Source organism: Fonsecaea monophora, assembly GCF_001642475.1.
Source record: "Fonsecaea monophora strain CBS 269.37 chromosome Unknown Scaff107, whole genome shotgun sequence".
Classification (NCBI taxonomy): Eukaryota; Fungi; Ascomycota; class Eurotiomycetes; order Chaetothyriales; family Herpotrichiellaceae; genus Fonsecaea; species Fonsecaea monophora.
In genome coordinates this window covers 48,558-75,748 of record NW_019174038.1, presented here as the reverse complement: position 1 = coordinate 75,748, position 27,191 = coordinate 48,558, and the positions used below count along the sequence as shown (strand labels likewise).

General features: G+C 52.1%; 8 protein-coding genes across 8 annotated transcripts; 4 read left to right on the top strand and 4 right to left on the bottom strand.

Moving 5' to 3' along the window:
* Positions 1-5,766: 5,766 nt before the first annotated feature.
* On the bottom strand, positions 5,767-11,539 carry AYO21_09991 (hypothetical protein; the record flags this gene model as incomplete). The annotated part of the gene is made up of 2 exons (XM_022659917.1): positions 5,767-5,823; positions 6,722-11,539. The coding sequence occupies 2 exons, from the start codon at positions 11,537-11,539 to the stop codon at positions 5,767-5,769; spliced, it is 4,875 nt and encodes a 1,624-aa protein (XP_022507786.1).
* A 2,574-nt stretch (positions 11,540-14,113) lies between these two features.
* AYO21_09990 (hypothetical protein) lies at positions 14,114-14,946 on the bottom strand (the record flags this gene model as incomplete). The annotated part of the gene is made up of 2 exons (XM_022659916.1): positions 14,114-14,712; positions 14,769-14,946. The coding sequence occupies 2 exons, from the start codon at positions 14,944-14,946 to the stop codon at positions 14,114-14,116; spliced, it is 777 nt and encodes a 258-aa protein (XP_022507785.1).
* An 845-nt stretch (positions 14,947-15,791) lies between these two features.
* AYO21_09989 (hypothetical protein) lies at positions 15,792-17,353 on the top strand (the record flags this gene model as incomplete). Its single annotated transcript, XM_022659915.1, has 2 exons — positions 15,792-15,975; positions 16,026-17,353. The coding sequence occupies 2 exons, from the start codon at positions 15,792-15,794 to the stop codon at positions 17,351-17,353; spliced, it is 1,512 nt and encodes a 503-aa protein (XP_022507784.1).
* Positions 17,354-18,541: 1,188 nt separating this feature from the next.
* On the top strand, positions 18,542-19,852 carry AYO21_09988 (hypothetical protein; the record flags this gene model as incomplete). Its single annotated transcript, XM_022659914.1, has 1 exon — positions 18,542-19,852. The coding sequence occupies one exon, from the start codon at positions 18,542-18,544 to the stop codon at positions 19,850-19,852; it is 1,311 nt and encodes a 436-aa protein (XP_022507783.1).
* A 611-nt stretch (positions 19,853-20,463) lies between these two features.
* AYO21_09987 (hypothetical protein) lies at positions 20,464-21,583 on the top strand (the record flags this gene model as incomplete). The annotated part of the gene is made up of 3 exons (XM_022659913.1): positions 20,464-21,193; positions 21,280-21,429; positions 21,504-21,583. 3 exons carry the CDS (start codon positions 20,464-20,466, stop codon positions 21,581-21,583), a joined length of 960 nt encoding a protein of 319 aa, XP_022507782.1.
* Positions 21,584-21,820: 237 nt separating this feature from the next.
* On the bottom strand, positions 21,821-23,374 carry AYO21_09986 (hypothetical protein; the record flags this gene model as incomplete). The annotated part of the gene is made up of 2 exons (XM_022659912.1): positions 21,821-23,007; positions 23,056-23,374. The coding sequence occupies 2 exons, from the start codon at positions 23,372-23,374 to the stop codon at positions 21,821-21,823; spliced, it is 1,506 nt and encodes a 501-aa protein (XP_022507781.1).
* A 462-nt stretch (positions 23,375-23,836) lies between these two features.
* On the top strand, positions 23,837-25,159 carry AYO21_09985 (hypothetical protein; the record flags this gene model as incomplete). The annotated part of the gene is made up of 2 exons (XM_022659911.1): positions 23,837-24,926; positions 24,987-25,159. 2 exons carry the CDS (start codon positions 23,837-23,839, stop codon positions 25,157-25,159), a joined length of 1,263 nt encoding a protein of 420 aa, XP_022507780.1.
* A 21-nt stretch (positions 25,160-25,180) lies between these two features.
* Positions 25,181-26,956, bottom strand: AYO21_09984 (hypothetical protein; the record flags this gene model as incomplete). Its single annotated transcript, XM_022659910.1, has 1 exon — positions 25,181-26,956. The coding sequence occupies one exon, from the start codon at positions 26,954-26,956 to the stop codon at positions 25,181-25,183; it is 1,776 nt and encodes a 591-aa protein (XP_022507779.1).
* Positions 26,957-27,191: the final 235 nt, after the last annotated feature.

The window sequence follows — 27,191 nt, the reverse complement described above, 5'->3', positions numbered from 1 at the left end:
TGGATGGTGAATCCCGGGTTCGATCTGCATTTGTCACAGCTAAGCGAGCTCACCAAGTCCCAAGTAGGTAGTCAGAAAAAAAAAATAGGTGTGACGGGCATCCTGGCGTTCTTGTCTCTCTTGTCTGCCACGAGACAAGGACGACACTAGAAAAATCCCTCTTCAACCGACCCTTGTCACCTTTTGGTAGTGGTGTTGGTTAACCCTGGTCTGCGAATTTCAGACTCGAGATTGACGGGCAGACGAGCCAGGGTCATGTGTTCCACTTGTCCAGCCCATGGCTTTTAGTCGGCGAGCCGTTCACCGTTGAGACTTGGGGGCGTGGCGTTTTTCAAGTGCCTAGTATTTAAGCGTATCGTCTGTACGAGGACTCGTATACTCCGTACAAGTACTTTGATGGCAGTCAGGATCTTCGTATTCTTCTCGTAGGATCTTGTCCTTGCAATAAAGCGTCGAGAGGCATCGAGGGTATATACTTGTACTTATAACTATCCTACAACAATTAATCCGTCTCAAGATCTTGATCCGTGGTCAAGGAGATATTCGTACTCGTACCGATTCACCAGGTAGAAGCTTGGACCAGCTGCTTTCGCCTCGCCAACGCCATGCTACGGCCAGCCGTCCAGCCGACAAACCATTATTAGCTGGGGCTGGTTGTTGGTGTTGGTGCTGGTGCTAGTACCTCGTACTCGGTACCTGCTCGTTTGTTGGTTTTCTTTGCTCTTCTTCCAGATGGCCTCGCCAAGGGATTCGTACCTGGTCACGATTCACGAAACAAACATGCACGAGCCGATTCGCTAGAACATCATCATTATTCAATATTGGATTGAAAGGAGGAGGAGGTGCCCCCTTGTACCTCCGCTCGTAATACTTGCAAGTAAAATTGTTTTTTACGCTTGGACGAGCTTACTCGACTCGGTACAAGTATGTACCTAAAGTGTCTTCCTTGTTGGTATCTGACTGAAAACTCCCCCCCAGTCCTTGTTCATTGGAATCTCCCCGTTTTGCATACTCTATTGATCCTTCCTTCTCACCCAAGTGGCGACAATTACCTCGTAGACTTAGTCCTTGCCAACACATTTCAGGCAGTCTCAACATTACTACAAAAGGTGCTTTCGCCAGTGACGCTGCCGCCTCACTCGTCCCATAGGATTTAGCGACCCAGTAAGAAAAGGCCTCCTTTCGACTTCGGCTCACGGCAGCGGCAAGAATTGACGACAAGGAGACCAGGGCATTTCCTGCTACTCCCCGAAAATAGGACAGGCATGGCTCTGCCAAAGTCCATGCTGCTGCTGCAGCCCTTCTCTATCCCCTTGTCATTAGTGGAGATGCATGTCCTATTTGGCCACCCCCTTGGGCCCTCCCCCCTTCACCCGTTGAGCCAAACCGTTCCATCCACAAGCACACCTAACGACTAGCTGACAAGGTCTGGATGAAAGATGCTGTGTGACTGACGACTGGAAGCAACCAAGATTCAACACTGCTTGCCGTCCAGTCAAGATCTCAAGCCACCCGCCCCGTGTCGTACAGTGGGAGAGCAAATATCTGCGCGTGGAGCGTTTGGGACTATTTGAGAAATCAAGTCTTCGGATGTCCAAAACTGGTCAATTCACCACCAATATTTCCAACATTTGCCACCCCCCAATCGTGCCCACCGACAAGTCCCTCCTCTACATGGGCATTCGTTACCGCTGTCAGCCAAAAAAACGGGCCACAGAAGGAGGGGGAGAAAAGGTAATAACCTGTCAAGAAAAGTGGATGCCAAAAACGGTGGGACTTACCGTGCCGTCACGCAGCCATCAACCTAGCTGGATGGCGAGACTTTCCCTTTCCCGCTTTTTCTTACTTGAAACTCTGTCGTTTGCTCCAACCGGCTGTCATGGAACAAGAGCACCTATCTGGACACAGGGATGGATATGTGGGAGTCATCGATGGGGGAGAGGTCAATCATGGCTGATTCCAGGCCAAAGGCGACATGTACACACTCCAAAGGACTTTGCTGAATGTTGGGCACCAGTCATTGCGCCATGCTTTCGAGGTGGAAAGCTCCCTCAATGCCGCGGCCAGTCAGCGAAGGCACAGAGAGCAAAGAGCGGTAACTACCATCCGCATCATTCCCCATCATCCCTCGACATCGTTTGATCACAAGGCCACTTTGACCAGAAGTGTTTCAAGTCGTTGAGCTTTTTCTTCGTCGCAACTGCAACTAGCTTGGTGCATGCCCGTTCAATCACCAACTGCCTGCGAAGCTTAGCCCTGGCCGTCTTTGCTCGTCGCTCCTCCCTGCATACGAGTTTTACTCCATACTCGTACATGGTCCCCACCGCACTCCGGCATCCGAAGAAGTCAATCGTCCTCGAAGCGTCAGCTCGGGTATCTCGACAATCCTACAAGTTCTGCTACACATTGGAAAAGCCTCTGGCACGAAACTCCCCCTTGGGCCGTTGGGAGTGTGTCGATCCCTCTTCTACGCTCTTCTTCCACCTTCCTCTTCGACTTGGTGACGGTGGTGGTGGCGGGCAGATGCAGACTAGGTCGAGACCCAGACACCCCGACACAAGACCTATGATTGAGCATGACGAGCAATAAATGACGGGGAACAACTGTCGTCGCCAAAAAAAAGGCGTTGAAACAATAAATCGCAACCAGACACTTTATGATTGGTCCTTGGGTTTGCCCTTGATGCGACTCTCTCCAGGGCCCGTACCTGCGAAGGAGACCTTTGTGTAACACTCCATCCAAGCAAAACTCCGCTCTTTTGTGGATCTCTGTCGGCGAGACGGTTATCAACGTCGATACGAGATTGGCTTGTTCCTACATACCTCGTACCTAATAATATGTCCACCAAAGGCAGGTAAGGGCTTGGAAAAGAGCTAGAGTATATTTCTTGGGAACCATTTCGAGACTTGGGAGGCTTGAGACGTGCGAGCTGTGGGCATACACCGCTACCTGCCGACCGCGAAGAGTTGTATCTCGCAAAGGGACTAAACCACGAATACTTTACTACCCTACTAGGCCTCCCACAACTCGCTTCTCGCCTGCTTACCGCTTAATCAAGCCCAAAGTAAACTCCTCAAGTCCAGATCGGTCGATCTCGTTTTGTTAGAGGTATCTTTTTCGGTGTCGTTGCTTCCTATTTGGTCGGTCCTCGGATATGCATGCGTGCGTGCGTGAGTGAAGGCGTGAAGGCGTGCATGCAGATGTGTAGGGTACTGCGCTGCACAGACCAGACCAGACCTTGTATGGCATTGGAGGGGATGGAAGAATGGAGGGAGAGGGGGGCGGTTAGTCTAGATTCGGCACCTTGCAGATCCTTTTCAGCTGAACCAGGGCCGCCGTCAGAGCCACCCACCAAACCAGACCAGACCAGGTACTCCGTGCACGAGAGTCAACCAACCAACCAACCAACCAACAGCAAGGCAGGTAGAGACGTCCTTGCCTTTGGAGACGCAACGGACAGTCTAGACAGACGCCCCTCCCTCCCTTGCCTTACCTTACCTAGTCCCTAGTAGTCAACCAGTCACTACTTGGAACTGTAGTCCCTACTGGTCAGAAGTCAGAACTTTGCCATGCCTTCCTTGCGTTGCCTTGCATTGCCTTGCATTCAATAATCGCAACCGCCAAACCTCCATCCACTGCTATCCACTCTGCCACTGTCCCCGTATAGGGCTTCGAAAAAACAAGGAACTGTCAACGGCCAACGCCCAAACGCCCAACAAAGACGTTTTTCAAGGTACAGTGCATACAGTGCCTACATATTACAGTGCATGCATATGGCACTTGTACCGGACGCAGATGCGGACGCGGACGCGGAACTTGCAAGTTTATTTGCCAACGTTTGTTTGTTCCTCCTTCGCCCAGTCAGCACCGGTGGTTGGTGGATATCAGGTATCAGGTACGAGTGTCACATCACGATGGCGGGATGGCGAGATGGCCAGAGGACGAGTAAACACGCCCAACCAACCTGGCTGGATTGAGTGAGTGATGGATGGATGGACCCGTGCCATGGGAGAGACGGAGACGGAGAAAGACAGGCTTTGTGTTGTGTTGTGATTAATCTTGCTCGACCTTGTCTCAGTCACTCACTCATCACTCCCTCTTTGCTCCACTACCGGCTTAATCATTGATCGCATCGCATCGAATCGAATCGACCGACTCCAGCATCACCCTCTCTCGATGACGGACTTGCGTTGGTTGCTATGCTATGCTATGCTACACTAACCATTGTCCCCTCACCCCCTTTAGCAAAGCAAAAAAAGGTACTTACCTGTAGGTACTTGTTACAAGGAACAAGTAAGGACGAGACCCGCACACGGCACAGACCCAAAGGCCCATTAAGGGCACCAAGGGCAAGACAAATGGGAATGGGCGGAGCTGGGTCTCTCTTTACCTACCTAAAATAAGTAAATGTTGACTTGTTTTTTAGGTAGGTAGGTAGGTCCTACTTGGTTACTGGGGAGGGAAGAAGAGCAAAAACCCGGACCCGAGTCGAATGCGATTCATGTCCGAGACATCTCCTGCTTTGTTCCGCAGTTTACTGTTGCAAGTACAAACGTCGTCTCCTAGCTTTCCGCCGCCGACTCGCTAACGGAAGAAGCTTTAGGGAGTGGTGAGGAAGGTGGGAAAGGATTCCGGACTACCTTCTCTAGCATGGCATGGTATAGCATAGTTGCCATGCCATGCCATGCCATGCCATGCTATGTTGTGGCACTTTCCTCTCGTCATGGACGATGGTGACGAAGGAGGGGAAGGGGAGGGAGAGGAGAACAAACAGCCCATCAATCCATCAATCCATCCATCCAGCATTGACAACCTCTGCTGGTTCTCTACTTGCACCACTACTACTACCAAGTCGGGTACCCGTCTTCGGCTTCGCACCCTTTTGAGACGTTTACTTGTATGCGATACAAGTGAATACTTAACTTGTTGGTCCATGCCGGGAGGGTAGGAGGAGGTGAGAACTATCGCGTTTTCTTGCCTCGCTTTGATCCATTTGCTTTCTTTCTCCCCGTCACCGTCCCTTGCTTGCTTGCTACGCCTCTGCTCTACCCTGCCCTGCCCTAGATAGACTGCCACATCCTTTTTTTTTTTCATGTCATGTCATGTCATGTCAAGCCAGGTACGACTTGTCGAGCATTTCCTATAGATCAATCGGCCTTGTCGTGTCCGGTCGGGTCTGGTCGTGATTTACCGAGTACATCATCCTATTCTGTCAATACCTGACCCAATGTCTCCCTTTGGAATGCCCATCTTCCAATATGAGATGCGATGCGATGCGATGCGATCAGATGAGCCTCTCCTACTTGCTTACCTACTCCGAATATAGCTCCATGGCAGCTGTCCGTACAAGTACATCAACGTGCCTCGGTCACTCGACACTCGACACTCGACACTCGAGTACGCAGATATCTATCTTGCCAAAAAAACAAACAAGAGGAAGAAGAGCGTCGAGAGGAGAGCGTCCGGAAGAAGAGGCGGCAAGCAGACCTGATCTGAAAGTAATGAGAGGATGGGCTTGAAATTCAAGTCCAGTCCCTGACGACCGACAAGTTCTGGCACGGTGACTCAAGGGGCTCCTTCTTCTTTTCGAGTTTCCTGCAGGGTCTCCAATACCTTAATGCCTCAATGCCTTGTGCAACTTAGCGGGTCAGGATGAGCTCGGGTCAGGCTAGCCAGCTCTACAGGTAGGACGAGGACGAGGACCAGAAACAGAAGAGATGTCAATGATCTCTCGCACCCTCCCTCTCTTTCTCTTTTTTCCCCTTTCTACTCTTCCTCTTTTGCAAGCATTCGTCTCTTCTCTGCGTTCTGAGTTCTGCGTTCCTGCGCCCATACATCCATCATCCACGGACGAATAGGGGCACAGGTAGGGAAGGGCTAAAGGTTCAAGGGGGACCCGAGGCACGAGGCGGGATGTAGGAGGGAAGTGAGGGAGGAAAAAGAGGAGATGAAAGCAAAAGTTATAAAGAGAAGAGGAGAAGAGAAGAAACCCCCGGCATGAATGAACACATGTACGTACGTACGTACCTGGCTAGGTATATATGTATATAGTATACATCGCCACAAGAGAAAAGGAGGAAAGCAAGCGATACTCATACTTGTTACTCGGTATGCGCAGTATCCTCATCGCGATATAGACGGGAGTCTTACATCCTTATGTCTGGAACACAGAACTCAAGATCTCAAGAACCCCAGCTCACCAAATACTCGAAGCTGGTCCTTTCTCATTTCGTAGACGTCGTCAAAAAAAAAGAGTTATCTTTCATATCCCGTGTGATGATCGGATGGCTTGGACATTCCCTAATCCTTCCATCCATCCAGCCCGCTGAGCCTGATCAGACACTCCCGCCCTAACACAAGAAAAGGAATCAAGCAAGAAGAAAAACCCCATATCGTGCATGTCTGTCTGTGTGTCCGTCCGTCCCTGAGTCCCTGACACCCGTACACGTCCTTCGCATTGTGGACAACTTTTTTTCGGCGCCCTGCCTGTTCTTTGTGACAAGTCTCAGAATCATCCCAGCCCATTCCACCCGCAACACGCCAGCTCGCTTGCATGCGAAGCAACATCCCTGGTAAAATCGCCCGCTCAGTCTTGCATGAGAAAAAAAAAAGCACGTTGAGAGCTCACTCTCATTCGTCTCCCTCATAACCATATGTCACCACCTTCGCCTTTCTCCCACTTCCTCCAAGCAGACCAATATGCCATTTCCAAATCCCTCACCCATCGCCTCGTGTCGAACAACCGACTGGACCACCGTCCTTCCCATAACATGCGCCGCAACTCCACCAATCTCCCCCGGCCACGCCCCATTCTCTGCCCATTCGACTCGGACGATGGGTATTTGAGGTCGAGGGCGAGATCAATCGCTGTGTCAATGTATTGCTTCTCGCTGCGAACCAGCAGATCTCTCCGCGCTTCATCGCCTTCGCGCCCTTCTGGTAGTGCACTAGCTACAATGCTTCCCGCCATCCGACTGCACATCTTATATTTCCATTTGCCCCACGTCACAATCGGCGTGCCAGACCACACTGTGTCGGCAGCAGTGGTATGCGCATTACACTCGGGTGTGTCGAGGAAGAGATCCACGACGGCGGCTCGTGTAATGTGAGTCCCTTTGGCAGCCACGTCGGTAAACACGATTCGATCAGCAACTTGCTTGCCGGCCCATTTCTCTGCGTAGCGCTTGAGGTTGTGCTCCCCCAGATCCGGGAAACGCAACAGCCATAATATTGCATTGGGAACTCCCTTGAGGATCTGGAGATACATGTCGAATGTGGCTGGATCGATCTTGTACAACTGGTTGAAGTTGCCCAAAATGACGGCTGAGTCGGATAGGTTTGGAAACAACTCTTTCCTCAGCTTCCAGCGCTTGTCTTGTTCGCGCTCCCAAGCTGCTCCACGTATGGCGGGATCCTTGTTGTTGGGAGGGCCACTCTCGGCATCCGGCGCACTTTGCTTATGGTCGACACAAAAGAACGTGTCGCGGGCAAAGATGACGTTTTCAGAGTACACCCAGTCCTCGACGTCCTCCACCAACGAGTCCGCCCGAAGGCGATCTTCAATATCCACATTCCGTCGCCACGGCGAAAGTGTGTCCGGCGGCACGGAGATCGTGTCTGCAAACACGTAGTCGCACCATTCAGCTCCCAGTGTGCCAGCGAAACCCATGAAAGACATATGGATAGGTGCAGGCCGGGCGGCAAACACTTCGTTTCGTGCGCCTCGAGTATACCCATTGAGGTTGACCAAAATGTGGACATTGTCCTTCACAACTTGGTTGACAAGACGTTCCACGCTCCACGATGACGCATCGTGGAAGATTGGTGCTTCACGTTCAATCTGTTGACGGTGGATAGAGCCATCCGAGGCAGTTGTAGCGTAGCATATGGCTCTCACTCGCGATGGGTCATGCAGCCCGAAGACGGATTGCATCAAGTGCGCCAAAGGATGATTGTTAAAGTCGGAGCTGACATAGCCCACATTCAGAAAAGGATTCGGAGGCGATGGCGGTGGAAAAACGGTCGCTGGAAGCCACGCGGATCGAAGAGTACAGACAGAGATACGCAAAGCGTTGCGTTGTGAAATCTGTCGAACCTGTTTCGCCGAGAGTGGTGCCGTGAATGTATGAAAGGGAAGCACTGTTGGCGCCGATGGCGCAGTTAACGCGTTGGGGAGATATGGTCGAGCGTATTTTCGAGGCGGGTACTCCCTTCGACGTACATAACGGTCCTGATACCATTGCCAGCCAATTTGGCGGATCGCGCGTTCAACAAGTCGCACGATCCTGGATCCTTCCCATCTCTGTCCGGACCAGTATCGGAGTGCTTGTCGTACAGTGTCTAGTGTTTGATTTCGTCCATTGTCCCGGGACGACTGTTTGTGCAAGGTCAATTGCAAGGCCAATGAGTCGATGACTGCTGGGGTTAGTGTTCCACATCCCCAAGTTTCCCCTTCCTTGAGCTGCTTCTTGACGATTTCCACCACTCGGTTGATCCAGCCGTGTGGCCGCGACGGAGGTTGTTTCATTCCTCGCTCGTCTACATGAACACTGTCGCGCAGGATGTCATTTGCGCAAATGCCTCCCCGGCCGTCCCAACTGCACACCGAATTCAGGGCCGTAGCTAGTCCACAAACTGCTTCGGCAAAGTCAGGGTTGGCTGCCACTGCTCGCTTGTAGTAGGCAATCGCATCGGACACCCGGCCTTGATCCTTGACGGCGTTTGCTAAATTGGCCAGCGCGATGTCGAAACTTCCGTCGCATGCTACCGCCCGCTCGTACATCTTGATTGCAGCGCCAAGTTGGCCAATATCTTTCAACAGGCTGCCCAAGTTCGTGAACAGATGAGCATGCTTCTGGTCGATATTGAGGCCGTAGTTGTAATACATCAACGCCAGCGACACGCCGGTGCCCGCAACAACTCCTGGTATGTTGGAGATCTGGGAAAAGTTCGAATCGGCGAGGTGGTCGGGATGTACACTTTGCTGAACGCTAGCAAGGAGGATTCCCACATTGTTCGCCGTTGAAGGACTCCGCTGCAGAGACAAGGATAAGTAGTACAGGGCGAGGATCTCCCTTGTCGTCGGAGATTTCAGGCTCCCAATCTCGGTCGCATTGGACATCCCATCCTGATAGATCTTGGCGAGCGAGAGGAGGCAGTTACTGGTGGTGGAGATTCCAGCCTGTACTGCAAAGGGCGGCGAGACATATTCTAGACCAGGAAGATTGCCTTCTGGTGGGAACATGTGTCTGGCAGTTGCTTCAGCGTGCTCGGGAGCCAGCAAAATGGGTTCCTTGCTCTCAAGCTTTGCTCGGACATACTCTCGATCCCGGATGGTGCACAGACAAGCCGACAAAATATCATCAATCAGACCTCTAATCCCTTGCTTCCTGCGTCCTGTCGAGATTAGTATGGCATCCTCGAATGCTGTAGCGGCGGTGTGATTCTGGCCGAGGGCATATAACATATTTGCTTTGGCATGCACAAGAGCTAGCATCCGTCCATTGTCCGCCCCAGCGATTGCATAGCCGCTCGAACCGTAGCCAGGAGGCTGAGACTCGGATACGACCGAGATATTCTGGCTGTAATCGGTGTCGTAGTCATACTGAGCGTTGTCATATGAGGCAACGGTGCTGATACTCGAAGCGTGGCTTTTGGTATCGCTTTCTGCGTCACTCAATTCGGCCCAAGAGTTATGAGCATCTTCACCCCGGACCCGAAGTGCATTCTCCACATACTCGATCACACTGACAGCTTCCCTGGCCCTATGGCTAGCGCACAGCAGCCCGATTAGATGTTCCACGGCCTCAAAGTAGCTCGGTCGTAAGCTGACAGCATCTGACCAATACTTAAGCGCATCTTCACGGCGATGGAGCGCATGGCAGGTTGCTGCCAGGTTAGACATGGCTTCAATGTGGCTGGGATCTTGTCTCAAAACTGCCCTGTACCATTCCTCAGCTTTGACGTAGTTGCCCAGGCCGTAAGCCAGACACCCTGCCAACAGCATACCGTCCACCCAAGGAACATCCGCTTCTTGACATAGCAATTCCATGGTTTGGAGTGCAGTAGCTGCCGATTCGAAGAAGGACACCTGTTGCACGTTGTTGACCCTGGTGCTGACCTGCCTCATCTCATGCGTTGGAAGCCCAACTTCATACTGTTGTCGAGAGATATTTTTGGGCTCAATCTGATTCGGAAACGATCCAAATTCTTGCGCGGTCAACGCTTTGGGCGCTCTGAATATGGCAGTCTGTGGTCGGGATGGAATCTCGTACGCGGACTGTTCGCCGCCACTTACCAAAAAGCTGGGACAGGCCTCCCGCCGCTGAGACGGTGGTTGGTCCTTCGACTCCGTTTGGAAGTGTGATCCAGATCTAACGGGTGGTTTGGGGAAAATGGCGGGTTTCATTGCAGACCTCATGCCCGAGGCAGCATGTGTGCCGGAACGCTGTTCCTTGGAAGAAGACCTGATTGTTTGAAGAAGATCCATATAAATTTTGTTGGCCCAGGCGAAGGTCTTGTCTCTGAAGGCAATGCGTTCTGAACGAGGACCAGGGATAAGAGATACAAGTGTTGGTCCGGTCACAGGAGCTATCGAGTCTGCTATTGCACGGTCACGTAACGAGTAAGGATGAGTGTACGGGAACTGTGGGCCCTGGAAAGCATTCTGGTGAAGATTCCATTTGGACGAGGGCGACTCAACCAATCCCATAGGCGTACCCAGCATCTGCTGGGACATATTGTGCAGATAACTGTCATTTGGCGCAACTGGCAACCGGCCATGTTTTCGAAGAGGATGAAAGTGGTCGAAGTGATGATCCAAAGGAAACCTTTCAGTCGGGGCTCGTGGAAAGAAACGACTGTCTCGAATGGCAGCTGGACGATAGGGATTGTATGTTCCATCTGGCCAATACGGCCCATATAACTCTTGCCCAGCAGATGCGGTAGGTCCGAATTGGGATTGAAGGGTAGCGGGGAGGACGGTGGGGATATTCGAGCCGGGTTGGACATAGTACCTCTGTGTTGGCTGTATTGGCAGCGTCTGATTGAGCATGGAATCTAACCCGCCAGGAAAGTCCCAAGCTGGGCGAAACGGCAATGATTTCGAGGCCCTGTATGGCTGAGGATGTATTTCTTGTCTTCCATCTCTTCCCATATCTGTCCCGTCAAAACGGTCTGGTCGCTGGGAACGGCTCGTGTCTAACCATGGTGACGAGCCGGCGAAGGAAGGTGTAGGCTGCTGAAATGCTGGCGATGAAGCGAGGATGAGATGCTTTGACGCGGGTAATTGCACACTCTTGTCTAATGCAGCTGGATCTGGCTCGTACAACCTCCCGCCATTGGGTGTCTTCCGATGTCTAATCATCTCATGTTCAGCATAGCTGAGTCCTGTAGAACGTGACCGTCCATGTCCAAGGGCACTCGAGTTAGCGGGGATGGCATATTGTCGAGGAGCCGCACCATTTGGTGGGCGTTGATAGATTTTTGGATCTCTGATGGGATCCATCATATTCAGGGAACGTTGAGGTGCTGTAAGCATCGTATCCAGGGTGTTCGTGACCTTTGAGCTTCGATGAGGAATAGTGTGGAATTGCTTTTCTGGCGTCTGTAGAAATGCGGCAGCGACAGCTCAAGTCAGCCTGCCTCAAATGCAGTAGGTGGTCGTCTTGACAACTTCAAGTCACTTGAAGATGAAAGAAGGCAACTGGGCCTGCTCTTGTTCCCATCCCCGATGCTCATTGTGTTCCTCCAGTTTTACTCCTGCGCGCCAATCTCTGCCCGTTCATGGATGAAAAGGTGTTGCAGACAACATCCACAACTCGGGGATTGGAAGGTCAAGTATGTAAGGGAGGAATTTGAACGGGACCAGCTTCGGGCCCGTGCTCGTTGACACCAGGTATCAGATGTCTATTGGATCCGCAGATAGTAAGATGCAAGGTGAGTGGACGATATAGGCAGGAAAGGGACACGTCGAGGGAGGAGCAGCTCGTCGGTCGATCTTTGATCTCTGGGCTGCGAACACGAGAATCAGGGCGGGCAGCGGATCGGCCAGGATTGTGATGTTGTTTTTTTGGAGTTAGAGAGCAGGTATGGAGCCCGGCGGAGAGGGAAGCGTAATGGAGGGAGAGGGTGAACTAAGGGATGCTAAACGGTCCGCTTGATATCCGCAGAGGTACTTTCGCAAGAATGTTGATTGAAGCAATGAAAGTGATGCCTTTTTGATACACCTGGAATCGACATCAACTTCTGAAAGATCCGACAACTTCTCTTCCCGCCCTGCAGGAATTTTTCGTTCACGCCTCATGCCGGCCACCTCTACCCATTCTTACGGCCTGTCAACCACGATTCTTTCCTTTTGCCCTCGTTAGACGCCAACCGTCGCAAAGGGTGGGCGTGGCTTGCGAGAATGGAGCCCGCGATGCCCCTCCCTGGTCGGCGGGATGCCCCCTGGCGGCTTGTGACTGGCCTCAAGACCTGAAGGACTTCAGCAGCCTTGGGGGGCGGAGCGAGTCTGGTGTGTCAGTTGCCCACAGCTGGATGTGTCACAGAGTTAAGTATCAGCTTCATTGGCTCTTTTACCGGACTACGGCTGGGCTACCGCAGCCTGGCTCGCGCCCAGCTGCATTCCCTCAGGCGCCCTTTGTGCCACCTCCAGGCCTTTCGGGCTTAGTGATGACGATGAAGCGGGCGCCGAATGAGCCAAGTGGAGGAGTCAGTGGAGGCCAAGGGATGCTAATATGAGCATCAGAGGGACGATCGTGCATCGTGATGTGCCTAAATGGAGCCGGAGCTTCCCATCCCAAAACGCCAGACTCCAGTCAGCTATGCTATTTGCTCACTTGATCACCAGCACATTCTTGCCTCGCGGCGTGACAATGCAGAAGAAAAGAAGCTATCAACGAAGGAGGAATCAAGACTAAAGGCAGGCAGCCAGCGTTCACCGCCCACAGGCGACAAGGGGGGTGAGAAAAGCACTCTGGCTACATACTCGAAGGTGTTGTTGCTTGCTACAAAATTAGACCAAAGTGTCTCTGTCTTGAGCCACGATACTCGGGCGGGGGGATGGACCGCCTTCTGGGGAAAGCTAAGGGGCAAAACGTGGACCGCCATCCTTCCTTCCCTAGGACGTCTTAGCCGAAGAAAAAAAAAGGTACGGGAGGAGAAGCCACATTTCGTTGGATGTGACACGAATGTCTTGTCTTCTCTACCGCTTCCTGTCCTCCCCAAGTCACGAAACTGGCAGCCCGTGTCAAGTCCATCGTGTCCCTCTACTGTCGGCCCATGCACCTTCCAAATGGAACCGGGGTAATGGCGCAAGGTGGAATTCGACAGATTCTGTGCAAGGGGCTTGTAGCACCCTGCGGTAAACTGCAACCAGGTTCCGGCTGGATGCTGCATCTTGTCGGCAAGCCCGGTTGTGTTAGTGACTTGGTGTCACCACGGTCTCAGATGAGAGCAGCCTGGTGCGGAGAAAAGAAATCGAGCGGCAATCCAAGTCTCCGAGTTCTATGATAACGAGTCTCGGAGGCGGGATGGCTGGGTACTGAAGGAGCCTGCGCACATGTAAAAAGCTCGAACTTTAACAGATAAAGAAAAGTATCAGACCCAGCCACTTCCAGGAACTCCTGAAACTTGGAAACTTGCTGCCTTCGAAATACAGAGTATGTGGCTCTCGTTTGATAACCCACAAGCGAGGAGTTCGTTACAATTGGGTACATTATTGTATGCTAACAGCTAGCAATATCACGTAGAGGCACAAGGCAATACTGCGTTGCTTGTATCAGGATAAGAGCGTAATGACACTGGAGCAAACACGCCAAGCACTCCTGTTTGAGCCTCGCACTATCACTAATACCTCCTTGTTTTCTGCCTTGACATCTTTCTCTTTTTCCAATATCCACCGCCGACAACAAAATGCATTACTTACATCGCCAGTCTCGAGCATTCTTCCGTGCTGAGGTTGTTTTCGCGTCGAGCGCAGATTGACACATGCATGACCTCTGGCTGGGCGTCCGGGGCTTAGGGTTCATTTTGAGCTCCATGGGCTTTGGAAAATCACAGTCGAGGTTACAGAAGTTTTCTCTTGCAAGAGTCGAAATTATATTCTATTGTCTTATCCAAATCTTCCCTCGACCTCTGCAAAGATCTGAGGCGTGATTTCGTCGCTGCTATTTCCCTGTACTTGTACAACCAGGCTCGAGTCCGTCTCTCGGTAGAAATTTAACAAAGTCTGACTCGTTTCTTCAAATTTGGCGAGTCGTTTCCTCCATGTGGCCTCGCTGTCATCATCTCTTTGCATCAAAGGCTCCCCTGTGACATCGTCCTTGCCAGGAACTTGAGGATCGTTGAACCCCACATTGTACACTCTTCCAGATGCCGCGTGCGTCCATCGGTTTGCCATTCGAGACAAGATTATTTCGACGGGTGTGACGAGTTGGAACACCAGGTTGATGGGTAACAGGTGGGACAGAGCTCTGGCTTGAGTAGCAGTACGGGGAAAGCCATCAAGGATGAACGAGGTGTCGGGCGAATTGGATGCGCGGACAACCGCAGAGGCAGAGCCATTTCCCCTGCCGAGAGCTGCGATTATATTCTCATTAGAGTCGGATGTGTCAAGCCACTTTCTCGAGGTGAGTTCGTTGAGGATGAGATTGAGGATCAAGGGGTCAGGCACAAGGCCACCAGCTTTCATATAGGCTTCGGCTTGCTGGCCTACATCGGTCTAATTAGCAGCCGTAGATTAGAACAAAGGCCAGGTATATAGCTACCCAGCGCACTCTGCCGTTTGACATTTTCGCGTAGCAGATCTCCAGTCGCAATCGAGCATAGTTGTGGGAAGCGTTTCATGAGTCTTTCAGATTGTGTGCCTTTTCCAACTCCTGGAGCGCCAACTAAAATGATCCTCGCAGCTCGTTTCAGCTTCCGAGGGGCGGTTGCGAAAGTCATTGTAATATGAACGGGAAGGGAACGGACGACGGACGCGTGAATCTGGGCGCACCTGATAGGGCAGTGCCGCCCGTATCAAGTGTCCGTCATGTCGCCTAGAGGGGGAGGTAAGAGTTGCTATCGCAGTAAACGGAAAAGAGAGAAGACCAAAGCAGATGTCGTTGGCACACCAGGATAATGTGCCTCCAGAGAGAGGAGAACAACAAAAAAGAGTGCCGCAGCGCAGCTTTCAGAAAGAGGAGAACCTGAACTACCTAGGTAGGTAAGTGAGGCACCTACGCACCCAACGATGGAGGCCGAAATTTGGTTGAGTAAGCTGAAGAAGTTGGCATCGTGGGGGAAACGCCCAATAAATTTGAAGACTCGGGCCGTAATGCACCGATAAGAAGTTTCTGCTCACCCAATATTGTGTTGCCGCAGAGCCGATCATTCAAGTCACCGGGTATGTAAATCCGCACTTGGTGCAAAGGACTTATGTACCAATGGTAGCGGCGGACACGAGGGACTCTTCTTGATACAGTTCAGAATGTTGATGATAAGGCTTCGTCGAGATGGGTCAAGGCTCTTGGGTCTACTCGGTAGTTAGCTACTGCCGAGTACTCGAAAATACCCAGGATGGGGAGTAACAGCTCAGGCCAGGCACCGCAGGTTGCTTGTACTGACGTGGGCATGAAAGATTTTCCGATCCCGGGGCGCCCCATAAGGTCTAATGCCATGTGCAGCCTCGCGACGCGTCAAGTCGAAATCCGCGAGTCTCAACGCGTCTTCTTCCCCCGCGCTCATTGCATCTTCACATCCTCCAACATCACCTTTGCCACATCTCGACCACCTAGCAAACAGACGAAATGATGCGGTCAGAGCCACGATTCGATCCAAAGCGGAAACGCATCGACCACAAGAAGACTCAGTTTGCTACGGCATCCTATAGAGAGAACGACTATCCCTACCGACTGTCTTTCTACGATGTTCCTCCCACGCAGGAAATCAGCCTGGAGGAATTCGAGATATGGGCTATCGACAGGCTGAGGAGTATGTTGACAGCAAATTAATAGAATATATTGTCACTGACCGGGCACCAGTACTGGCGGAGATCGAGGCTTGCTCGTTCAGAAATAAATCGCCGGAAGAGACGTCAGCGCACCTTGAACCTTTGCTCAAAAAATACCTCCCGCTCTCCTCCAACTCAGCAGCTGCCGGCGGCATTGTCGACCAAAAATTGAAGAATCAAAGACGCAAGGACCATTACTCCCATTATATTCTCCGACTTGCCTTTTCCAGAACAGAAGACCTCCGCAGACGCTTCGCCAGAGTCGAGACCATGCTGTTCCGACTCCGCTTTCAGTCTGACGACACACGGGAACGTCAAGCATTTGTCGAGAGCTTAAACATGGACTGGGAAGTGGTCCAAGAGGAAGAAAAGAGAGCCTTGGGTGAGCAACTTCTGTCCGCTACGCCGGGCCTCCGACGCCTCGAAGGAGAGAACTGGTTCAAAGTGGATTGGACTAGGGTGCCAGAACTGGTCGAGCATCGCACAGTCCTAGTTCGGAAAGGCAAAGCATATGTTCCGATGCGCGAACAGACCAGCATGGTGCTCACCGAATTCACAAGCCGGCTAGACAAAGGTCTCGAGCTCACGGCCCGCAATCTACCCAGATTGGACGAAGATGATCGCCTCTCTCCCATCCTCGACCACCTTTCCAAAAACTTTGCCACTCCCGATGCTGGTTTCTCTGACTCGGACTCTTCGCTCGCCGGTGCCGCCATCACTGCAGCCAATATTGACAACCTCTCACAGCATTTCCCACTTTGCATGAAACACCTGCATAACACACTCCGAAAAAATAACCATCTTAAGCACTACGGACGTCTGCAGTACACACTGTTCCTCAAGGGCATTGGGCTCAGCTTGGAAGACTGCCTTATCTTCTGGAGGCAATCGTTCAAACTCATTACTGACGACCAATTCAACAAGGAATACCGCTACAATGTCCGCCACGCTTACGGCGATGTCGGTGGCGACGCGAATCGTCGTGGACGAGGATATTCACCGTACTCGTGCCAGAAGATACTCACAGAACATCCGCCCGGCACGGGAGAGGCCCATGGCTGCCCGTATAGACATTTCAGCGTGGACAATCTTACCGCCATGCTACAAGCCACGGGAGTCCACGATCGAGAGGTTTTGAGAGGTGTCAAGGACGACGTGGAGAAGAAGAGGTTTCATATCGCCTGTAACCGTGTGTTCGAGTGGGCACACAAGCAAGAGATCAAGAAGGTCAAAGATGAAGGTATATGGGGCCCGGCCGAGCTGGAGACGATTGTGCACCCGAACACCTACTTTAAGAGGAGTTATCTGTTGAAGAACCTGGGAAATTCAGCGAAGCAGGATGTCAAGATGGAGGATTGAGTTTGGTCTGACCATCAATTTTGTTGATTGTGCGAATGGGTTGATGAAATACAGGTCCTAGCCATGAGCACTGAGGCAGTTGATGATGTTATTGGCTTGCAGTGGGGAATCTAATGAATGATAAGTTGCTTTCTGCTGTTTGAGACAAAGATTAGACACCAGGTCTCTTTCGCGTCATACATTGTTAGTCGTCTGGACATATCTTGACCCTGCCCGCCTCACGCATTTAGATGGAACTGTCCATCGCGAGAAACCATCTTTAGAGCACCGAATGCATGATTTGCGAGGAGAGTTTCCTTGTTCAATATGCTCTCCATCTTCTTCGGCAAGACTGCATGGAGCGCTGAAAGGCGTCAACACAGCCAGTGGACGTCAAAAGATCCAACTTAAATATGCCGAGGCTTGCTACTAAGTTTACCTCAATGCCCCTGAAGCTATGATGGATTTCAAATTGAATACGATGCCCAAGAACGCAATATCACCAATAGTTACTTTGTTATTGGCGGAGGCATTCGGGTCAGGCCGGGTGGGAGGTCAGGAATACGGCAAATATAAAAGTTAATCTGCTACAAACACTGTAGGAATTAAAGCCTCGTTAAATAATGGGTCTATGGGGTCAGGCCATTAAATGGGGCTCAGCTAATGCCCAGTGGCATGAGGGATGAAATAATATTAGTCTTGGAAATGGCGATATATAAGCCTCGTGAAGTGGCTTCTCCGCGGCCACGTTGAATTCCTCACTTTTCGTCCACACCTTCACATGCATTTCCATCACAATTCAGGACCTGATAACTCTATCGGCTTTTCGGTCATCTCATTGCTAGGTGATAACGAATGGCCATGAATTATTGAGAACTTGTTTGATGCACGGCCGAGAAGGACTCAATGAGAGACCGCCCTCGACAGGCTTTACTGCCCAAATGTCCCTTCATTGCCATGCCCGCGGAGTTCTGTAAATCTGACTTTCAACCTCATTTTGCCGCACATTTTTCAATGTGGGACGTGGCCTGACAGGTCGCCTGTTTGTGTTTACGTACTCGTTTGATCTCCGTTCCTTGAAGCAGCCTCATGAATGACATATATTAAGACTCGTGTTGGTTCTGACTGCTTGATAGTTAACTCAACCACTCCCGTCACACTCATAAACAAGCAATAAGCCTGAATCCCCAAAACACAGCAAAGCCCAAGATGCTGACCTCCACCGAACTCTCTACGTCGCTACAGGGTAATGAGCCAGATGGCATTTCGGCCGAGCCGTCCTCGTCGCCTCCAAGTCAAAGGCACGAGTTGAGCGCCGAGCACCAAAAGATCGTCAAGTCTACTGCGCCCGTTCTGGCTGAACACGGCGTTGCTATTACTTCCCACTTCTACAAACGCATGCTGAATAACCACCCTGAACTACGCAACATATTCAACTCTGCACATCAGAGTACGGGAACACAGCCTGCCGCCCTTGCACATGCGGTGTGGGCATATGCCGCCAACATCGACAACTTGGGAGCCTTGACCAGTGCAGTCTCCCGGATTGCCCACAAACATGTCAGTCTCGGGGTTACGCCCGACCAGTACGCCATTGTCGGGGAAAACCTGCTTGCCGCAATTAAAGAGGTGTTGGGCGACGCTATCACCCAGCCCATCTTGGACGCCTGGGCCGCGGCCTATCAACAACTCGCTGATATTTTCATCGACGTCGAACGCAGCCTATACGAATCGGCCGATCACAGCCCTGGCGGTTGGGTAGGATGGCGGAAATTCAAAGTTGCACGCAAAGTCACCGAGAGCGACGAGATTATCTCATTTTACCTAGAACCCTTGGACAGAGGCCGTCTACCCAACTTTAAGCCTGGCCAGTACATCTCAGTGAGGGTCTTCCTGCCAGAGCTAGGCGTCTATCAGCCTCGTCAATACAGTCTCTCCGACACCGATGATGGAAAACACTTCCGTATCTCGGTCAAGAGAGATGCGGGTATAAGCCCTGCACCACCTGGAAGAGTGTCCAATATCCTGCACGAGAGCCTTCCGGAGGGTGCTGAGCTGGATGTCAGCAACCCCTTTGGCGATTTCACTCTGGACGTCGCCGACTCGGAAGAGCCTGTCGTGCTGATCAGCGGCGGCGTGGGCATTACTCCTATGTTGTCGATGCTGGGAACTCTGGTCGAGCGCGCCCCGAGGCGGCCAGTGGTCTTTGTCCACGCGGTCCGAAACGGCAAGGTCCACGCCATGAAGGACTATCTGGCGCGCATCATTAAGAACAATCCCCAGGTGTCCAAGGCCATCTACTACGAGGAAACCGAGGCCGGCGACCGTCAAGGCGTCGACTACGACTTTGTTGGCCGCATCGTGCTCGAAGACATCAAGGATAAAGTCCTCCTACCCAGCGCGAGCTACTATATTTGCGGACCGATCCCGTTTATGCGTTTGCATCAAAAGGCTCTCGAGGACCTCGGTGTCCCCCCAGAGCGGATCCATACTGAAGTGTTTGGGTCGGGCGTGATCTAGTTTTTTGAAATTTCGTGGCGTTATTTGGTTTTGTTATTTTTTTCTTTGCCGTTGCCGGGTATCACAACGATACAACCCAAGCATAGCAGACGCGCGAAACATAAAGGGGCGTTGGAAGAGAATCGATTTGGACCTCGTGTAAGTCTAGATAATGATATGAAATAAGACGATTCTATCCTGGCTTCGCTTTTCAATCGTCGTGCCCCAAATTTTTCTGTTCAATATACGTAGCATTCAGAAAAAGGGTCATGGTTGTGTTCGCTGCAGCTATTGAAGAAACAGATAATTGAGGGCTGTGAGAGGATGAAGGGACACGGCGTGAAAGTACCGCAGCGACGGGAATCGCGGTCGGGTGTTGGAGTGCCTCATGGCCTCGTAATACTATTCGAACCGCCCTCGCCGCCTTGATGCTGCCAAGGAATTCCGCCGCTGACATGGGCGTAATCCCCGCACTCGCTGCTTTCCACTCATTGCACCTTTCAAAACAGGCACGACCGCACTACCTACCACCACCTCGATAGCGTTCGACGACACAAATCTGAGCACGATACTCTTACACACCTCTCCCCTTTCTGATTGCTGCTGGCCAGCAGCCCACGCCGACTCCTGCAATGCTCCTCCTCGACTACCAGAATGTCCTCATCCAATCCCTGCTGACCGAACGCTTCTCCGGCGCCCCTCCCACGTCCATTGACCAGGTCGTCTCGGACTTTGACGGTGTCGCATTCCACATCTCCACACCCACGAGCAAGACCCAGATACTCATTTCCCTCTCGATCAAATGCTACCGCGAGCTGCTGCAGTACGGGGCCGAGCAGGTCCTGCAGAGGGAATATGGGAACTACATCACGAGCACGGAAGCAGGCTACGACTTTAGCATTCTGGTCGACCTGGAGAATCTGCCGCCAACGGCGGAGGAAAAGGAGGTGTTGGTGAGGCGGATCAGTCTGCTCAAGCGGAACGTCATGGCCGCGCCTTTCGAGAAGGCGTTTGACGAGTTCGCGCAATTGGCCGAAGAGGCGAGCAAATATACGTCCGAGTCGGCCCCGCAGGGCGTCAAAGAAGGAGGCGACGTGATGGCGATTCACTACCGCGAGGAAGAGGCCATCTATATTAAAGCCAGCCACGATCGAGTCACGGTCATCTTTTCCACCATGTTCACGGACGCCGTGGACAGGATCTTTGCAAAGGTGTTTTTGCAGGAGTTTGTAGACGCCAGACGGAGAGCCATCCAGAATGCGCCCCAGGTTCTATTCCGGAGCGATCCGCCGTTGGAGTTGCAAGGGTTGAGGGGTGTCGGGAAGACGGGCGAGAAGGGTGAAATGGGCTTTATTACATTTGGTATGCCACCTAACCCAACCAACCCCCGTCTGCCTTCTGCGAGATAGACCTCACCCCCCAAGGACCCAAAACTGATTCAACGATAGTGTTATTCCCTCGTCACCTCACCCGTCAGCGACGGGACGACGTCATCTCCCACATCCAGACCTTCCGCGACTACTTCCACTACCACATCAAAGCCTCCAAGGCGTACATCCATTCGAGAATGAGACGCCGGACGGCCGATTTCTTGCAAGGTGAGCCCTGGAATCCAAACCCCGATATCCGCAGGAAGGACTTTCAATTGGAACTGACAACCCGCCTTTTTTAGTCCTCAACCGTGCCCGACCGGAGACGGAAGAACGCGAAAGGAAGACTGCGAGTGGTCGGACTTTTAGAGTGCAAGGGTAGACCAGAAATCTTTACAAGCCTACGAACGTTCAACTGGGGCAATGCCCGATAATGATCGGAAAACAAAATTGAGCCTCAGACGGCGAATCCTTTGAACTAGAAGCAAAACTCTAGATTCTCTTTTACGGCCATCTATAAAAAGGGGATTGAGGTGCGCATGTGCACACCTATCCTGTCTCCTAATACGCTCGCGTGCTCCAACGTCTCTTTGATATCTCGTATGCCGCCAAACTCCGCCTATACAGTAGTCATGACGCTCGCATTGGCATACCACGCCAACATGGGGTTCTCGCCGTTGCGGACCTCGGTCTGCTCGACCAAGGCCCAGCTCTCCAGAAACTGCCTGTGACTCGAGACTCTAGTCAGCTTGCCCGTGATAGCCCTATAGATGTCCTCCATCATAGTAAAGTCGGTGGGGAAGAAGATGTCGAAATAGCCTTGGTGCACAAAGGGCGTGGTCACCTGCACGTTGCGTCTTTGGTAGCGCGTCTGCACGACGGGGGCGTTGAGGCCCGGGACGGCGTCGGGGAGGTAGTTGAAGTCGGACAGGACGAGGCGGTGGGCGGGGAAGTATTGGTTCAGAATGTCGAAGAACTGGAGCAGACGTGTCGGGATGTACTCGGGCTTGGTCAGGTTGGGCGACAAAGGCAGCGAATGCCGGAGTTGGCGCAAGAGTCGCGGATACTGGGTGAGAGGAGTGACGAAGGGAGAGCGGGCGGCGAGCTCCCTCACCTGGAGATATCGAAGGGCTAATGGGTCGAGGTTACGGTCGTAGAATTCAAAGAACTCTCCGTCCTCGTCGATGAGGACACTGCCTTGCAGCGGCTGCTCTGTTTCGGGGTCGTAGCGGAGGCAGTCGTGGGCAAAGTTGTCGATGACTTCGAGGGCGAGGAAGAAACAAGGGGAGTGGATGTACTCTTTCCAGTCGAAAACCGATCGGTGGAGGATCTGTACGTGATCCAAATGATCTGCAGCATAGGGTGACCTTCGCAGACTGGTCAACTGTAACTCGGCCAAAGCGGCCGAGATCTCGATTATCTTGAACTGCGTCCGACTGTAGACTTCCGGCTCGTATTCGTAGATATAGTCGAGTATGTTTCGCATCAAGGTCCCGTTCCCTGCACCCATCTCGTATATGATCAAATCATGGTATGGAAACAGGGTCATTTTGTAGTTGGTGACCAGATACCTCGCGATAGCTTCACCATAGTACGGTCGAAATAGTTCGGTGGGGGTATGCCAGAGTTGTCGCGTCTCGTCCGGTTCGATCTCGTCGAGAGCATTTTCGAACTCGATATAGCTCTCATCCACCAGACGATTGAATTCTGCGCCGTCCTTGATGGATGCAAAATCGAAGGGTTTTCCCGCATTGAAGATTGTCGCATGCTTGGTAAAGTAACCGTAATTGGGGTTGTACAGGCTGTCTGCCTCGTGTCAGTGCAAGGACACTCCACATCCATGTCTGTCCTCACCATCAATAAATTCTCTCGTCAGCATTTTGACTCGCCGTGGTCGCTGAGTCCTATGCCGCAAGTCCTGCGCTGTGACCCGGGGGTATTCCTTGAGCTGCCTCGACATGTCCTTGGGGAAGGCATCGATCCTCTGCTGCCACGAGCTGCCTCCTTCCGCATCATCTTGCTTGCGGCGAAGTGCATATGTTCGGTGCTGTTGGGTCGAGGGAGCTGGGCGGTAAAGAGACGGTCGTCTGCGAGCGCATTGCAGTCGAAGACAATTCCGCGAGGGTCTCGTGAACAGCTGTTGAAAGATGCGGGTGAGGATGGGCGAGTCCATCAGGGGCTCCAGACCCGGGGAAAGGGGCGGAGATAGTTCCTAACAGAAAAACCGCGCTCGGGCAGCTGTAGACAAAGATCAGGACGAAGCAGAAGGAACCAGAGCCCGGTCAATGGAAACCAAAGCAAACGCGGAGGAGTTTCTAAAGATCCATATTGGGTATAGGTCGATTGGATACGGCGGATCATTAAATCTTGAGTGCTAAAGTGCTTGTGGTTCTACGGAGGCTCATAGCACCTCATTGCTCGTCTTCTAGAAATGCGCCAAATCAATATAGAGCCTTTCCCTGCACTTCGAGATATGGACGTTTGGCGTCACGACCAGAGTTGGGAATTTGGGAAGAGATTACCGGTACTCTGCCATAGGTGACAGTCCTTGTGCTGTCTTACGTCTTCAGCCAGAGAGCAAAGGACCTTCAAAACTTTACCAGTTGAACAAATCTGCAACAATCGAAGCACTATTATGCAATGGGCAGACCGTCCCCTGATCATTGGTATTGCCTCTGGCCTCGCCATTGCTATCATCGTTGATCAGCTCCGCCAATTCTGCCACAGCCATGACTCGTCATCGCTGCACCCACGGCCTCTTCACTCTCAAGGCCAGGCGGAAGAGACCATAGACTTCAAGGGAGTGAGCCTCATATCCCCTCCACCGATCGGTACCGGTATAGAATCAACTATAGGCTCAACACCTCTTATCGTCATTCCCTCACTTTCAGCCTTTACGGGTTGCACGATTCTTGCCAAATGCGAACACCTGAACGGTGCCGGAGGCTCACCTAAGGACCGCGTCGCATTGTCAATCCTCACTCGAGCGGAAAGTCAAGGCCTACTTACACCTCATAGCGGAGATACCGTCTACGAGGGAACAAGTGGGTCAACAGGGATATCTCTCGCCACGTTATGCCGCGCAAAGGGTTATCTTGCCCACATATGCATGCCGAATGACCAATCGCATGAAAAATCCAACCTTTTGTTGAAGCTCGGTGCGGTTGTCGAAAGAGTCCCACCTGCGCCGATAGTGGATCAAGAGCATTTTGTCAACCGTGCCCGCAATCTTGCGCGAGAACACACGGACAACCCGGAGAAGAAAGGCAGAGGCTACTTTGCCAACCAGTTTGAAACGGAAGCGAATTGGCGAGCTCATTACGAAGGCACAGGCCCAGAGATATATGCTCAATGCCAGGGCAATATCGATGCATTCACCGCAGGCGCAGGGACAGGAGGAACGATTTCAGGCGTAGCTACCTATCTTAAGGAAAAGCTACCAGGCGTTCAAGTTGTCCTTGCAGATCCTCTCGGTTCGGGTCTGTACAATAAGATCAAACATGGTGTCATGTTTCACTCGCTGGAGAAGGAGGGAACAAGGAGAAGAGATCAAGTCGATACTATTGTGGAAGGGATCGGGCTGACCCGGTCAACGGTGAACTTTGAGCAGGGGAGAGTGTTGATTGACGATGCAGTCAAGGTGAACGATCAGCAGGCCATGAATATGGCGCGGCTGCTAGTCGAGAGGGACGGCATCTTTGTGGGGAGCAGTAGCGCAGTCAATTGTAAGTTCTTTCAGGTTCCGTTTTGTGGTTCCCACTCAGCTGATTGTTCCAAACACAAAGGTGTCGCTGCTCTGCAGACGGCACTTAAATTAGGCCCTGGACATACGGTGGTCACAATCCTCTGTGACTCTGGGATGCGGCATCTTTCCAAGTTCTGGGCACGGATAGGTGATATTGGAGGGGAGGCCCGTACGACGGTCGAGGATATTCTTGAGAGCCGAGAGCTGGACTGAGAACCCTTCCTTCTGACTCGCTCATCTTGAACGAAACAGCTCGTCGTCGGAATCAGGATCTATTTTGATAGAGACAGGATCAAGGTGTACCTCTTTCTGCTCACGGTGCTCCTCGTGGCACTGATCAGAAGACTCTGGCAATGCATTTGTCCTCTGTGTTGATCTGATAGATGTCTTCGGAACAGATCCCCAGAGGCTCTTCAACCACATTTCGGCCAATTTATTTCCAATCTCAGTCTGGTGACGTTGCTTGAAATGAGACATAAACGTTCCAATGTCTCGTTTCGGATTCTGACAGAGATCCTCCAAAGTGCGAACTTCCTGCTCGGACCATTCTCTTGAGTCATCGTCATTGAGTAGGTCAGACGGTGTTCGGTATCGGTCGTAGACGTCGTTGAGGGCAAGCCCCGTCTTTCGAGTTCGAAGGGCTCGACACTCTGCGATTTCGTCGAAGGTCAATCCCGCCCCTTCATGCAGCTCAACCATTGTCTTGAAGTCGGCAAGGACTAATCTCGGCAGACGTGGCGACTTCACCCTGTAGGACACGTAACCATGTATATACTCCAGGTCGTGCACATCGTCGTCGTCTATCTCGCCCCGGTCATAATCCTTTGCCAATTTGGCCCAGTGCCTGAAGACACCAGCTCTGCAGGACCACTGGCCCGAGCAATAAAAACAAACCCCTTTCCTCATCTGCAGGATTTGCGCATCCTCTTCATGTTGCTCGTCTGGCATTCGTGTCATCTCCTCCCCACCGTCAGTGCTGTCCCTTCTACGCTCATGATCAGAAAACCCATCTTGAAGCGGATCCGCCGACTCGGCTCGAGCATGTCGCCTGGAAGCATTTTGACGAATGCCTTTCTTGGTTGAACATCTCCTAGGCGGTTTCCAGAGGGACTGGGCAGCATCCGGAGATGCTGTCCGTCGATCTGGTGGAGTATGCAGAGGGACGGGCGATGTCTTGGACTTCGAAGGTGATCTAGCTGGATCTGAAGGAACGAGGTCGGTGGGAAGACGCCAGGCCGGCTCGATATGGGCTTGAGCAGCAACATTTCTAGCTCTCCGTATAATTTCCAACACCTCCGGGCCAAACCTGGGACCGAATTTCTCAAGGATATCATTATCGTTCACCTCCTGCTGAATAGTCTCGAACTCGAGTAGTGAAGCACTGGTCTGGGAAGTAGGTGAGTCTTGAAGTTGAACCTGGAACAATGAATCTGGACTGGTTGATCTCTCTGGCGGTTGTGCTACTCTGAACAGCAACTCATCTTCGGAGTCGACCAGGCGGGATGCGACGGTGTTCTGGCTTTCTCTCAGATCAGGAGGGGCGATGTAAGGGGTTCGTGCGTGAACGGGAACAAATAGTTCCTCATCGCTGTCGACTGCGCCTATGTCGTGGTCGTCGTCTGCCATTGCTGTATTTTCAGCGATTTCCTCAATACTCGTGATGACCTCGTCGGCACCCTCATTGAAGTAATCGTCGGCACCATCCTGCACCTCGGTCATTGCTCTTAACAACGATTTCCCCTTTGTGGTGCATGCGTCCCCTGTGTCTGTCTCGTTTTCCATTGATTGCACATGGCCGTTATTCACGACTATGGACATGGTGTCCATGTCTATCTCGTCGCCAACGCTGGAAAAGTCGTGAGAGTACTTTTCGAAGATTGATTCGAAGCGCGACTTCAGTAACAGATCATTTTTCCTCCGTCTTGTGTCCAGGTCCTCGTCGAGGTCAGGGTCGGAGGAGCGGCGAGGAAATGAGAGGAGGCGGGGTCTTTTACGCAACGGTTCATCCATTGTGAGAATATCCTTTGGTGTTTACAGGGGACAATTAGAGCAGGTATTAAAGGTGGGTGATGGTGCCTAGTAATGTTGCGGGGAGGGGTACTGCATCAAGCAGGACACGAGGGCTTGAAAGTGCGTAGGCGCGTCACGCGTTTTGCACTGAACTCGGTATTACCTGCAACGTCATCCACCACTTTAACTTGTTCACACTCTTGCCTGCAACCATACACAGGCATACATTTTCGCA